Consider the following 14,725-nt stretch of genomic DNA (forward strand, 5'->3'; position numbering starts at 1 on the left):
AAAAAATATCTGTGTGACAGGGCTTGGAGAAGTGGACACTGTTAACTGCTGGTAGAACTACATATCAGGGGCGCCTGGGTGGCTCAGTTGGTTGGGCGACTGCCTTCGGCTCAGGTCATGATCCTGGAGTCCCGGGATCGAGTCCCGCATCGGGCTCCCTGCTCAGCGGGGAGTCTGCTCCTCCCTCCCCCGCTCCCCCCTCTTGTGCTCTCTCACTCTCTCTCTCTCTCAAATAAAAAAAAAAAAAAAAATTTTAAAAAAAAAAAAAAAAAAAAAAAAAGAACTACATATCAGTATGTTCTTTTGAGGATAGTTTGGCTGTATGTATCAAAAGCCTTACATTTTTTAAAATCCCTTTTTACTTAGCAATACATTTTTCTGGGGATGTACTTAGAAAAATAACTAGGGATGTGATTAATATTCAGCTATTAGGTTGTTCATCATAGTGTTTTTTAGTGTAAACTTTTTTACACTACATAAAGTTTTACACTAAATAAAACCATTTAATGGTTTTAGTGTAAACCATAGTAAAAAATTGGAAGCAATATAAACACCCAGCAATTGCTTATTAGTTTAAAAAAGAAAGAAGATACGGTTCATTCATACAGTGAATCTAATCAGCCATTAAGAATGATTTTGTCGGGGCGCCTGGGTGGCTCAGTCGTTAAGCGTCTGCCTTCGGCTCGGGTCGTGATCCCGGGGTCCTGGGATCGAGCCCCACACCGGGCTCCCTGCTCAGCGGGAGGCCTGCTTCTCCCTCTCCCACTCTCCCTGCTTGTGTTCCTGCTCTCGCTCTGTCTCTCTCTGTCAAATAAATAAATAAAATCTTTAAAAAAAAAAAATGATTTTGTCAATAAATCTTTAATAACATGGCAAAATATTTATGACATGACATTTATTATTAAAATATAAGAATTAGGCTATCAATAACAGTGGTTATTTTTATGGTGGACTTTTTTCCATTTAAAAAATATTTTCAGGGATGCCTGGGTGGCTCAGTCAGTTAAGCGTCTGCCTTCAGCTCAGGTCATGATCCCAGGGTCCTGGGATTGAGTCCCACGTCAGGCTCTTTGCTCAGTGGGGAGTCTGTTTCACCCTCTCCCTCTGACCCTCCCCCAGCTTGTGCTCTCTCTTGCAAAGTGGGAAACCTGCTTCTCCCTCTCCCACCCCCCCTGCTTGTGTTCCCTCTCTCGCTGTCTCTCTCTCTCTCAAAAAATAAATAAAATCTTAAAAAAAAATGCAAAGATCTTTAAAAAAAAAAAAGTTACTGGGAATCACTACAGAATAAATCCATGATATATTCTCCTCTTATCTCTACTTTTCAGCACACAGTACTTCTAACTAGTGTTGCCTCTCAGAGTATATACCATCCCCTTACATGCCTCTGTACCTTTGCTTATCCCTTGGTCACTTAGGGAGTGCCTGCCTCATCTTTTAAAATCAGTTCAAATGACCCCACCATGAAGTCTTTCCTGACCACCCTTTTCTTTCTTTCTTTTTTTTTTTTTTAGATCTTATGTATTTGTCAGAGAGAGAGCACATAAGCAGGGGCAGCAGCAGGCAGAGGGAGAAGCAGGCTTCCCACTGAGCAAAGAGCCTGAAGTGTAGGACTCGATCCCAGAACCCTGGGATCCTGACCTGAGCCGAAGGCAGAGGCTCAACCAACTGAGCCACTCAGGCGCCCCTGATCACCCTTTTCTTTGCTTATTCCATGCAATTATTTTGTACAATTATGTATTTACAATTTTTTTCCACTAGGTAGTGAACTCCTATCTCATGCATAATAAATATTTGTGAGTACTTATTACGTGCCTGGCATTGTGTGTTGGGTACTACAGATCTAACAATGAACTATGCAGACAGTTCCCCCTGTCTTCAAGGAGTTTATAGCCTTATGAAGTTATTCCTTACACTGTATATTAAGTGTTATGACAGAAATATAGAGTACTTTGGAGATTAGAAGATTGGTAAATCTACCCCAAGCTGGATAGAGAAGGAAGTCTTCCTGGAGGGGATGATAGCTGAATAACAAAAAGAAAGGAAGTATTTAGTCAGGTCAAGGGGTAGGGTGAAGGTGGTTTCAAGTAGTAGAAACAGCTTGTACAACAGCTAGGAATTTTAAAACTGTGTTAAGTTTTAGGAAGGTTGTTATGGTATTTATGGATACTGAGGTTGATTTCTGATAAAACATAATTCAATATAATTTTATCTTGGAAGAAGTTCCAGAATTCATTTCTTCTCTCTACAAGAGATTAGGAAGTAATATATAACAGCATATGTTAGAGAAAGCATCCTAATGTTGAATTAGGCAGAAATTCAAGCGTGGAAAAAGAAATAAAAGAAATTCAAGTGTGATTGGTAGGGTTGTTGTTTTTTAAGTATTTGTATAAAATATATTCTCACTAAGCATTGAGAAATTAGTGTAAAATAATTAAAAGTCTGAATTATAGAGTATTTTATTGGTATATCTTGTAATCTTAACTGGTCCTAATAAAATATTGCTAAGTATGATTATTTGGAGGAATGCCTTTGAATTAATAGGTTAAAAATATGGCATTTTATTAGCAATTTTTATATGTAAATGTGTTCTAAATAGAAAGACATTACTTGTAGCAGGGTAAATTTTTCTCATAATTATGAACCCTTTATGCTTAACATATCTCTCTCTGCAATCAAGTCTTCAAAATCTCCTCTGTCTCCTATTAAATTGTCTCTCACCATTCGTGTTTCCTATACAGATTCTAAAGTTCTTTTTTTCTCTCTAGCACTGTTCCCCAAACATCCACCCCTATATCCAGTTCCAAATAAAAATCAGTAATATAAAGCAAATGGATAAAATTACATTGTGGTCCTCCTTAAATCATAGTGTCCTTTCCTGTGATTATGTGAATTATGCTTACTGTTTATTGATATCCATATCACTGGGTTTATACCGTCAGTTTGTAGTCCTTTTTTGTTTGTTTTCTTGATTAGGTAATATAGAGGCTGTTTCTCAAGTTTTCTTTAACAAGAGATTAAATAAACCAGTTTTTCTTTTCTGCTTTGTAGATTTCTTGATAACCGGCTGTTTGCTACCTGCTCTGATGACACTACAATAGCACTATGGGATCTGAGAAAACTGAACACCAAAGTATGCACTTTACATGGTCACACTAGCTGGGTGAAGAACATCGAATATGATACTAACACAAGACTCTTAGTAACATCAGGATTTGATGGAAATGTCATTATTTGGGACACCAACAGGTTTGTGAATAGGAAACCATGTTAGGATTGTGAACAACAACAAAAAAATTTTTTAAAGATTTCTTTATTTGACAGAGAGAGGGAGAGAGAGTGAGTGAGCATGTGGGGGGCGGGTGCAGAGGGAGAGGGAGAGAGAGAATCTTAAGCAGACTCCCTGCTGAGCGCAGAACCTGGTGTGGGGCTCCATCTCACAACCGTGAGATCATGACCTGAGAAATCAAAGAATTGGACCTTTAACTGACTGAACCACCCAGGTGCCCCCAAAAAATATTTGTGTAAAATGGTAGAGAAATTCGGTGTTTTGTCTTAGCTTTCGTATCTCTTTAGGAGAAAGAATCTGACTTTGGGAAAAATAATCAAAAAATGATTCCATCTTTTGTACTTGCTCTTAGTCATATACTGCAACTAAAAAATTTGGAGAAAAGTTTATGGAAAGGAGACCAAGTAGTACAGTTAATGATGAAAACTGGTTTATAAGATGAGTTTCCTAAATTTAAGGAATTTAAGGAAAAATATTTTTGTTATTTCCTCTGTGGAACAGAAATTTTTTCATTCTTTGGTCCTTCAGTTCTTAAACCTACTTATTTTGTAATTTTTTTCATGCATTAAAATAATAGTTTCTCAGTGGGAATGTTTGGAAATAATGTGTGGTGCAGTTTTAATTGTCACTATGGGAAGAGAAGAGAGGATTTCTACTGGCATTTAGTCAACAGGGATCAGAGTTTCTAAACATCCTGCATGGAACATTTTGCACAGTAGACTAATCCCATCTAAAATGTCAGTAATGCCTCTGTTGTGAAACACTTCAATGAAATGTCTTCTTATAGAGAAATTGATTATTTAAAGAAACCTGAAGTTTGGGACACCTGGGTGGTTCAGTTGGTTAAGCATCTCTTGATCTCAGCTCAGGTCTTGATCTCAGGGTCGTTAGTTCAAGCCCTGCATTAGGCTCCATGCTGGGTGTGGTGCCTACATAAAATAATCAAGAAAAATAGAGTTGAAGTTTGAGAAATAACTAAAATGTACCTATTGCTAGCTATGGTGAAATGACAATGCAGTAATACACCAGGACCATTTCTGAAATATTCTTTTCAGAGGTCATATGTAAAAAGAGAGAGGATATTCTTAAAGATTTCTACTATGCATATTGTTTCAGCAGAGGATATATAAATCTCTTTAGATTAAGACAAGCATACCTGTTAAAATTTAGAAGTTCATTTTTTTTTAATTTAGAAATAAAATTTGAATAGGAATATGAATGGTAACTTCCAAATTAGTGGACAAAAGCTAGTAAAACATGATCAGTCCAACAGAGGCAGAGAAGGGGGAAAATCATTTTTAAAAAAGAGGTAAATTGGGAAGCACAAAAATATGGTAGGCAGAAAATCCAAATATCAATAATCGCAATAAATACATATAGACTAAAGTAGCCAGTTAAAAGATAGATAGGGTTAGATTGGATTAAAAAAGAAAACCAAACTATGTTCTTTGTAAGGAACACACCCAAAACATGCAAATGAGAAAGTCTGAAAGTCAAAGCATGGGAAAAAAATAACAGGCAAATTCAAATCAAAGAGAAACAATTATATTTACATTAATAGCAGACAAAAGAGAATGTAAGGCATAAAGCATTATTGGTGGTTAAAAAAGGTACTGTGCTAAAAGGTTTATTTCACTAGAACATAAAAGAATTCTTATCTTAAATGTACCTAATAACATAGCTTCAAACCATAAAAAGCAAAAATGGGGGGCGCCTGGGTGGCTCAGTCGTTAAGCATTTGCCTTTGGCTCAGGTCATGATCCCAGAGTCCTGGGATTGAGCCCCACATTAGGCTCCCTGCTCCGTGGGGAGCCTGCTTCTCCCTCTCCCACTCCCCCAACTTGTGTTCCCTCTCTCGCTGTGTCTCTCTCTGTCAAATAAATAAATAAAATCTTAAAAAAAAAAAAAAAAGCAAAATGGACAGAATTACAAGAAAAAACTAAGAATCCCCATCTCAGTGGAAAATAGTAACACTGTTCTCTCATTTACTAATAGATAAAGTAGACCAAAAAATTAGTAAGACCATAGGAGATCTTACAGTAATAAACTTGATTTATTAGGCATATTTAGGATTCTCCCAACAAATAGTGAATATATCCTCTGAAGCAAAAGTAGAGCATGTACTAGATTACAAAGTAAGTTTCAATCAATATCAAAGAGTTGTTACCACACAAATGATTTTTCCTGACCTCAGTATACTTAATTAAAACACAGGTAACTAAAAATTCCCATGTTTGGAGATTTATAAACTCACTTCCTAAATAATTCATGGATTGAAGAAGAACTCATAGGGAAATCAGTAGACTAAAAATTAGTGAACTAAGCATTATACTCAAAAAAACTGGAAAAAGATAAAAAAGAGTAAACCCAATGAAAGATTATGGAAATAATAAAGATAAAAGCAGAAATTAGTGAAATTGAAAATGAATGTACAATAAAGTTTTTTTTAAAGCCTGCTTTTTGAATCTCTGGTAAGATTCATCCAGAGAAAAAAGACAAAAGAATAATCTTAACAATAAAAAAAAGAGACAACAAAAATATATATATATGATAATAAGATCACTTTTATGCCAGTATACTTGAAAACTTTGATGAAATGGTTTATTCAAAAAATACACCTTAGCAACTGATCAAGGAATCCTAAACTGATCAAGAGAGAAATAGAAAACCTAAATACACCTGTTACCTGGACTGATATTTAACCAATATGCAGTGATTTAGCTGAAGTAGTTGTTAAAATATTAAACTACTTCTGTAGTTAATACAGAAGTTAAATGTGGTAACTGTAGTTAAATGATAAATAGCCACTATCCTGAATCATCCCCGGGCAGTCATATCCTGGCACCCTCTGGTTACCCAGGCCCTTCTTTTAGGGATACCTCCCTCAAGATCTCCCTATGATCTAGCAGCTAAAGTCCCCCTTAAACTACCCCCCTTTTTTTTTGGTTGGTCAGCATCTCATTTAATTCAGAGAAGTCTCATGAGTTAGATATCTATTATCCCATTTTATTTTATTATTATTTTTAAAGATTTTATTTATTTGACAGAGAGAGATAGCAAGAGCAGGAACACAAGCAGGGGGAGTGGGAGAGGGAGAAGCAGGCTTCCCACTGAGCAGGGAGCCCGATGCAGGGCTCGATCCCAGGACCCTGGGATCATGACCTGAGCCGAAGGCAGACACTTAACGACTGAGCCACCCAGGCGCCCCTATTATCCCATTTTAGAGCTAAGGAAACCAAGGTCAGAGAGGTTGGGTAACTTGCCCACATGACTGTCAATAGTAAATTATGAGCCAAGGGTCAAATCCCTGGTTTATAGACTGCTGAGAGACACCCTTTGTTGATGGAAGTTTTAAGATCTTACAGTAGAGTAATTCCAGGACTCAGTTCCAACACTGCCAACTGCATCAATTCTGACTGGCTCATTTTCATGCATTGCTGGTTATTTAAATATTCTAAACATTGCCTCTGCCATAGCCATTAAAGAAATGGAAAATAGCAATTAAAATTTATCTACTAATAAAACAGCAGGCCTGTCAGTTTTACAGGTGACTTCTGTAAGACACTATAAGAAACAACATTCCAGTTTTATTAAGTTGTTCACATTCCAGAAAAAGGGAAATCTTACCTCATGTATGAAGCTAGTATAACCTTAATATATAAACTCAACAAAGATAATACTAGAAGAGAAAAATTGAAAGGTCAATCTGTAATGTGAATGTAGATACAAGTATTCTAAATAGAAGGAAACTGAAACTTGTAAGATATTAATCAAAATATCATGACCAAGTTGGGTTTATTCAGGAATGAAAAGATGATATATCTGGGGCGCCTGGCTGGCTCAGTCAGAAGAGCATGCAACTTTTGATCTTGGGGTTGTGAGTTCGAGCCCCATGTTGGGTATACGTATAGGTCACTTAAAAAAGATATATTAATAGAAATTTTTTTTTTTTTTTTTTGGACAGAAAGTGTGCACAAGCTGGGGGAGCAGCAGGCGGAGGGAGAGGGAAAAGCAGGCTCCCTGCTCAGCAGGGAGCCCGACACAGGGTTCGATACCAGGACTCTGGGATCATGACCTGAGCTGAAGGCAGACACTTAACCGACTGAGCCACCCAGGCGCCCCTATCAATAGAAATTCTATTAATATAACTTATCACATTAACAGATTAAACAAAGTCCGTATGATTGTTTTAATCAAGGAATAAAATTCAACATTCAATCATAATTAAAAACAAAAGAGGGGACATTATTACCAGTCTTATAGAGATTAAAAGGATTATAAAGGGATACAATGAACAACTTTATGACAACACATCAGACAACTCAGATAAATACCTGGACAGTCACAAATTACTTAAACTGATTCAAGAACAAATAGAAAATCTATAGACCCACAGACCTAAAGCAAGTAAAAAATCGAACTGGTAATTTAAAAATCTTTCCACAGTGAAAAGCCCAGTCCCAAAAGTCTTCACTGGTGAATTTTACCAAACATTTATAGAATAAATAATACCAATCTTTCACAGTCTCTTCTAGAAAATAGAGGAGAACACTTCCAAACTCATTTTATGAGGCTGGTATTATTACTCTGATACAAACCAGACAAACATCATAAGAATAGAAAACTACAGACCAATATTCCTCAAAAACAAAAAGAAGAAAAATAGAACAAAATCCTCAACAAAATATTAGCAAATCAAACCTAGCATCATGTATAAAGGATTATATATCACAATAGTAGAATTTACCCCAGGAATAGAGGGTTGGTTTAATATCCAAAAATCAATTAATATAATACATCGTATTAATAAAGGTCAAAATCCATAAACAGGATCATCTCAAGAAAGGTAGAAAAGCAGTTGACAAAATCTAATACCCATTTGTAATAAAACTGGGAATAATAGGGAACTTTTATTCCCTAGACAGCTGATAAAGGACATCTGAGAAATTTATAGCCAAAATCATTTTTGTAAAGTTTTTTTTTTTTTTTTTTTAGAGAGAGCACCCTAATAGGGGGGTGGGGTTAGGGGCAGAGGGAGAGGGACAGTTAGACTCCCCACTGAGCAGGGAGCCCGATGAGAGCCCGACGACATAGGGCTCAATCCCAGGACCCCGAGATCATGACCTGAGCTGAAGGTAGATGCTTAACCAACTCAGGCGCCCCTGGCTAAAATCATCTTAATGTTGAAAAGACTGAATACAAATTTATCCTAAGATTGGTAACAAGGCAAGGATGTCTGCTCCCACCACTTTTATTCAATATTGTATTGGAGGTACAGTTGAACTGGAAGTGCAGTCAGGCAAGAAAAAGAAATACCAGGTATCCAGATTGGAAGGGAAGAAGCAATCTTCATATGTAGATATGATCTTATATATAGAAAATCTTAAGGATTCCACAAAAATACTAGAACTAATAAGTTCAGCAAGGTCACAAGATATACGAGATTAATATACACAAATCAATTGTATTTCTACTTATAAGCAATGAACAATCTAAAAATGAATGAAGAAGATTCCATTCATAATAGCATCTAAAGAAATAAGATACTTAGGAATGTATTTAACAAAAAAAGTACAAGATTTTTACACTGAAAACTATAAAAACATTGCTGAAAGAAATGTAGGAAGATGTAAATGAATGGAGAGGCATTCCATCTTCATGGATTGGAAGATTCAGCATCATTAAGATGGTAATTTTGGGGGTGCCTAGCTGGCTCAGCCAGGACAGCATGTGACTCTTGATCTCAGGGCTATGAGTTCAAGCCCCACATGGGGTGTAGAGCTTACTTAAAAAAATAATAAGATTACAGAGGACAAACAAAAAAATTTTTTAAAGATGGCAATTGTCAAAAAAATAAAAGATGGCAGTTGTCTCCAAGTTAATCTGTTGATTCAGTGCAATCCCTATCAAGATTCCAGCTGTCTTTTTTTGGACCATTGTTAAGCTGATTCTAGAATTTACATGGAAATACAAATGACCCAGAATAGCCAAAACAATCTTGAAAAGAAGAACAAAGTTGAAAGACTCACACTCTCAATTTTAGAACTTACTACAAAGCCATAGTAATCAAAACAGTGTTTATTGCCATGGGATAGGCATATAAATCAAAGGAACAGAATTTTGAGAGTACAGAAATAAACCCTTGCATTTATGATCGGTTGATTTTCAATTCAACAAAGGTGCCAAGGTAATTCAGTGGTTCAGAAAAGGATAGTCTTTTCAATAAATGATACCTGAGCAACTGGATATTCACATGCAAAAAGATGAGTTTAGACCCTTATTTTACATCAAAACAAGAAACTCAAAATGGATTTAAACCTGAAGGTAAGAGATAAAATTACATAATTCAAAGAAGAAAACATGGAAGTAAATCTTCATGCAAACCAAAGCACAAGTGATTAAAAAAAATTGATAAAATGAACTTCATTAAAATGAAAAACTTCTGTGTATCAGGTGATACCATTTAGAAAGTGAAAAGAAAAATTACATCTGATCAAGGATTTGTGTCCAGAATATATAAAGAACTCTTGCAACTCACTTTAAATATACACAAATAACCCAATTTTAAAATGGGCAAAATATCTGCATAGACATTTCACCAAGGAAGATAATACAAATGATTAATAGGCATGTGAAAAGATGATCAACATCATTAGTCATAAGGAAAATGTAAGTCAAAACCAAAATGAGAAACCATTTCATATCCACTAAGATGGCTTTAATTTAGAAAGACAATAATAAGTATTGTCAAGAATGTGGAGAAACTGGATCCTCATACATTGCTGGTAGGGATGTAAAATGGTACAGCCACTTGAGAAAAGTTTGGTAGTTTCTTAAAATGTTAAACAGATTTATCATCTGACCAGCCATTCCACTCCTAGGTATCTACCCAAGAGAAATGAACACCTATCACCACACAAAGATTTGTACATGAATGCTTATAACAGTATTACTCATAATATCCCCAAAAGGGAACCAGTACAAATATCTATCAATTGGCAAATTAATAAACAAAATGTGGTATATCTATATAATAGAATACTATTTGGTAATGAAAAGGAACAGAGTACTAATACGTGCTACAACATGGATGAACCTCAGAAAACAGTATGCTAAGTGAAAAAAGCCAAACCAAAAGACCACTTGTATAATTCTATTTATATTAAATGTCCACAATAAGCAGATCTATAGAGACTACTTAGTGGCTGCCTGTGACTGGGAATAGGAACAGGGAGAGACTACTAGTGGGCAGGAGGGATTTTTTAGGATGATGAGAATGTTCTAAAATTGGGTTGATGATTGCACAACTCCATAAATTTACTAAAAATCAAGTGTTAAAATGAGTGAATTTTATGATATGTAAATTATATCTCAAAGCTATTAAACTTAATTAAAAATAGAAGGAAACTCATCAAAAGTGTACACTAAAACCTACAGGACATTTTTTTTTTTTAAGATTTTATTTATTTATTTGAGAGAGAGAATGAGATAGAGAGAGCATGAGAGGGAGGAGGGTCAGAGGGAGAAGCAGACTCCCTGCTGAGCAGGGAGCCCGCTGCGGGACTCGATCCCCGGACTCCAGGATCATGACCTGAGCCGAAGGCAGTCGCTTAACCAACTGAGCCACCCAGGCGCCCCCTACAGGACATTTTTAAATGGTTTTCTCTATAGGGGTACCTGGCTGGCTCAGTCACTAGAGCATGTGATTCTTGATCTCAAGGTTGTGAGTTCAAGCCCCACACTGAATATAGAGCTTACTTAAAAAAAAAAAAATTTTTTTTTCTCTATAAAATCAGGAAGGGAGAATATGGCTGCTATTACTACTACTGTATACCACTGTTTTGGGGTGGCAGAAGACAGGGTCCTAGTCGGTATAGGAAAATAAATATGTAAGGATTAGAAATGAAAAAAATAGCATTCACAGGTGATATGATTGTCTCTATGAAGGGTTGGCAAATTTTCTGTAAAAGACTGTAATAAATATTTTAGGCTTTGTGTGCTGTATAGTCTCTGAGCAGCCGTTGACAATACATAATGGGTATTGCTGTGTTCCAACCAACCTTCTGTATAAAAACAGGCCATAGTCCAGACTTAGCCCATAGACCAGTGTTCTGAGTGGTCTATATAGTAAATCTTAGAAATTCTGCTGACAAATTATCAGAATTAGTAAGAGTTAACCAAGATTGCTAGACATAAGATCAAAATGTAAAAATCAGTACTGTTCCTATTTATCACAAAAAGCAATTAAAAAATTTAAAGCGTAGGGCGCCTGGGTGGCTCAGTTGGTTAAGCGACTGTCTTCGGCTCAGGTCATGATCCCAGGGTCCTGGGATCGAGTCCCACATCGGGCTCCCGGCTCAGCAGGAAGCCTGCTTCTCCCTCTCCCACTCCCCCTGCTTGTGTTCCTGCTCTCACTGTCTCTGTCAAATAAATAAATAAAATCTTTAAAAAAAAAAAATTTAAAGTGTATAGTTTTTAGTAATTAAAAAAAATTTTTTTTAAAAACCAGGATGGGTCAAGTAGCAGATTAGACACAACTTTAAAAAATAGATTGGAAGCTAGATATTAAAAATTATCCAGAATGTAACAGAAATGAAGAGATAGAATATAAGAAAGAGCAGCTATGAGGCGAGAATCAAATGTGAGTGTTTCAAACATCTATTTGGAGCTCCAAAAGAATAGAGAAAATATGTGAGAGGCGATATTGGAATAATGATGGAGAATTTCCCAGAATATATGAATAATATGAATCTTAAGATTTAGAAAGTCAAATGAATCCCAATAAATTAGAAAGAAATCCAAATTTAAACATATATCAGAGTGAAACTGCAGTACTCCAAAGACAAGGAGAAGATCAAAGGATAAATTGTCCAAAGTAACAATTGCACTAATAGCAGGCTTAAAAATAGCAACAATGGAAGCCAGAACTCAGTGGAGTATTATCCCCAATATTCAGAACAACATAAAGTGACAGTTTACCTCAACAAAATCTTAACTTAAAAATGTGTATTTCAGAAAGAATAAAATGGGAAGTTGGAGATGAAAGAAGGAATGGCGTGCAAAAACCAAAAAAAAATGTTTATCATGTAGAAAAGCCTAAGCATACATTGACCGTAAATTCTAGTTTGAAGGTCAAAAATATGACTATTACCAAATCCTTATATTTATGATAATTCTAGGTTTTGATTTCTTCTGTAGGTGTACAGAAGATGGATGTCCACATAAGAAATTCTTTCACACACGTTTTCTCATGCGAATGAGATTAACACCAGATTGTTCCAAAATGTTGATCTCCACGTCCTCTGGATATCTTTTGATTTTGCATGATCTTGACTTAACCAAGTCTTTAGAAGTAGGCAGCTATCCCATTTTGAGAGCAAGAAGAACTACATCAAGTTCAGGTAAGCTTTTCTTTTTTGATTAAAAAAAGTTTTCCGAAGAGTCTCACACAAAGGGAGATACTGTATATGTTCCCATTCTGAGAATGATAGCAGGAAGAAGGGAAGGAGATTAGAAGACATTTTTGGAAAGCTCATTGAGAGCTTTTTTCCCAAGAAAGTATGACCTATATGAATCTCTGACATAGCATTAATTTGTGCTTCTGTATCACCAATGATCTAGGAAGAACTGCTAACTATAAAAATATTTTCTTTTAGGGCGCCTGGGTGGCTCAGTCGTTAAGCGTCTGCCTTCGGCTCAGGTCATGATCCCAGGGTCCTGGGATCGAGTCCCACATCGGGCTCCCTGCTCAGCGGGAAGCCTGCTTCTCCCTCTCCCACTGCTTGTGTTCCTGCTCTCGCTATCTCTCTCTGTCAAATAAATAAATAAAATCTTAAAAAAAAAAAAATTTTCTTTTAGCGCTTTCTGCTATCCAGAAAATCTTTTATCAGTATTTCTAAATCATCACTATCTCAAAAATTAGTGGTGGCCTAAGGTAGGTTCAATCTTCCAGCAGAGCTTTATTATTTTTATTTTATTTTAATTTTTATTTCACAACCCTGAGATCAAGACCTGAGCTGAGATCAAGAGTCAGATGCTGAACTCACTGAGCCACCAAGGCACCCCACCTAGCAGAGCTTTTAAGATATATTCAATATAGAGCTTTACTTTTAAGTCTGTATTACATCCTAGAATTCCAGATGTCTATATCCAGGTAGCAGGTGTCATCCTATTTCACAGCCTCTAAACATCCTCTTGCTAAAGCTGTATTCTTTTTTTAAAAAAAAGATTTATTTTAGAGGGAGAGAGAGCAGGGGAGGGGCAGAGGGAGAGAGAATCCTGAAGCAGACTCCCTGCTGAGCAGGGAACACAATTGTGGGGGCAGGGCTCAATCCCAGGTCTCTGAGATTATGACCCAAGTTGAAACCAAGAATCGGCCGCTTAACCGACTGAGCCACCTAGGTGCCCCTAAAGTTGTATTCTTTTTTCTGTTGCTGATTCCATTAGACTTCAGTGAAATTGGGGCTCAGAAAAACTTATGCACTATAATATATCTACATTATGTGATAGAGACTATATTTCATCACCTTTGAGAAAAAGAGGGCTGTTCCAGGAACATACCTATTTATAATTTTGCATTTATGAACAAGAACCCAGAAAAAAAGACTTAAGCATTTGGAATACAGTGTTTATAATAAATTGCTATTTAAAATCAGCTTCAGGGCGCCTGGGTGGCTCAGATGGTTAAGCGTCTGCCTTTGGCTCAGGTCGTGATCCCAGGGTCCTGGGATCGAGTCCCGCATCGGGCTCCCTGCTCCTTGGGAGCCTGCTTCTCCCTCTCTCTCTCTCTGTCTCTCATGAATAAATAAATAAAATCTTTAAAAATAAATAAATAAATAAATAAAATAAAATCAGCTTCAGATGGTTGGACTCTTTCTCCTGTATGCATAGGGCCATAGGGCCACATCTGAAGACTTCTTTGGGAAAGTGCAGGCCCTGTTGTAATTGCATTTGCCCAATTTCACTGCTAAAAGTAGAAATTTAAGTTTTACCAGCTTATTTGCAAAGCAAGGGATTTCATAAATATGTGAGTATAATCCTTTTACATTCAGAAATTTATTTTTAGGTTAAACATTAATAGTCAACTTTAGCTTAGGAAGAGGTAGTGAGTTAGAAAGTCTGGTTGGTATTTTTTTATTCAAAAACCAAGAACAGGGGCGCCTGGGTGGCTCAGTCAGTTAAGCATCTGCCTTTGGCTTGGTTCATGAGTCCCACATCGGGCTCCCTGCTCAGCGGGGAGTCTGCTTCTCCCTCTCCCTCTGCCTGTCGCTCCCCCTGCTTGTGCTCTCTCTCGCTCTGTCTCAAAGAAATAAATAAAATTAAAAAACAAAAACAAAAACAAAACCCCACCAAGAACATTTTCTGTCTTCTAAGGGTAATTCTGATAATAACATCAAAGGGAATTAGATGAAGAAATTCTCATAAAAGTGTGGGGCCACT

At 36.6% G+C, this 14,725-nt stretch overlaps 1 protein-coding gene across 1 annotated transcript in view; it reads left to right on the top strand.

Moving 5' to 3' along the window:
- The window catches only part of DCAF10 (DDB1 and CUL4 associated factor 10), a 40,744-nt gene that overhangs the window by 20,170 nt on the left and 5,849 nt on the right, over positions 1-14,725 (top strand). Inside the window, exons 3-4 of the mRNA XM_021691229.1 lie at positions 3,049-3,246; positions 12,485-12,687. Of these exons, the coding sequence (XP_021546904.1) occupies positions 3,049-3,246; positions 12,485-12,687 (401 nt within the window). The remainder of the gene's footprint in view (positions 1-3,048; positions 3,247-12,484; positions 12,688-14,725) is intronic.

This window comes from Neomonachus schauinslandi, chromosome 13, assembly GCF_002201575.2.
Source record: "Neomonachus schauinslandi chromosome 13, ASM220157v2, whole genome shotgun sequence".
Lineage (NCBI taxonomy): Eukaryota > Metazoa > Chordata > Mammalia > Carnivora > Phocidae > Neomonachus > Neomonachus schauinslandi.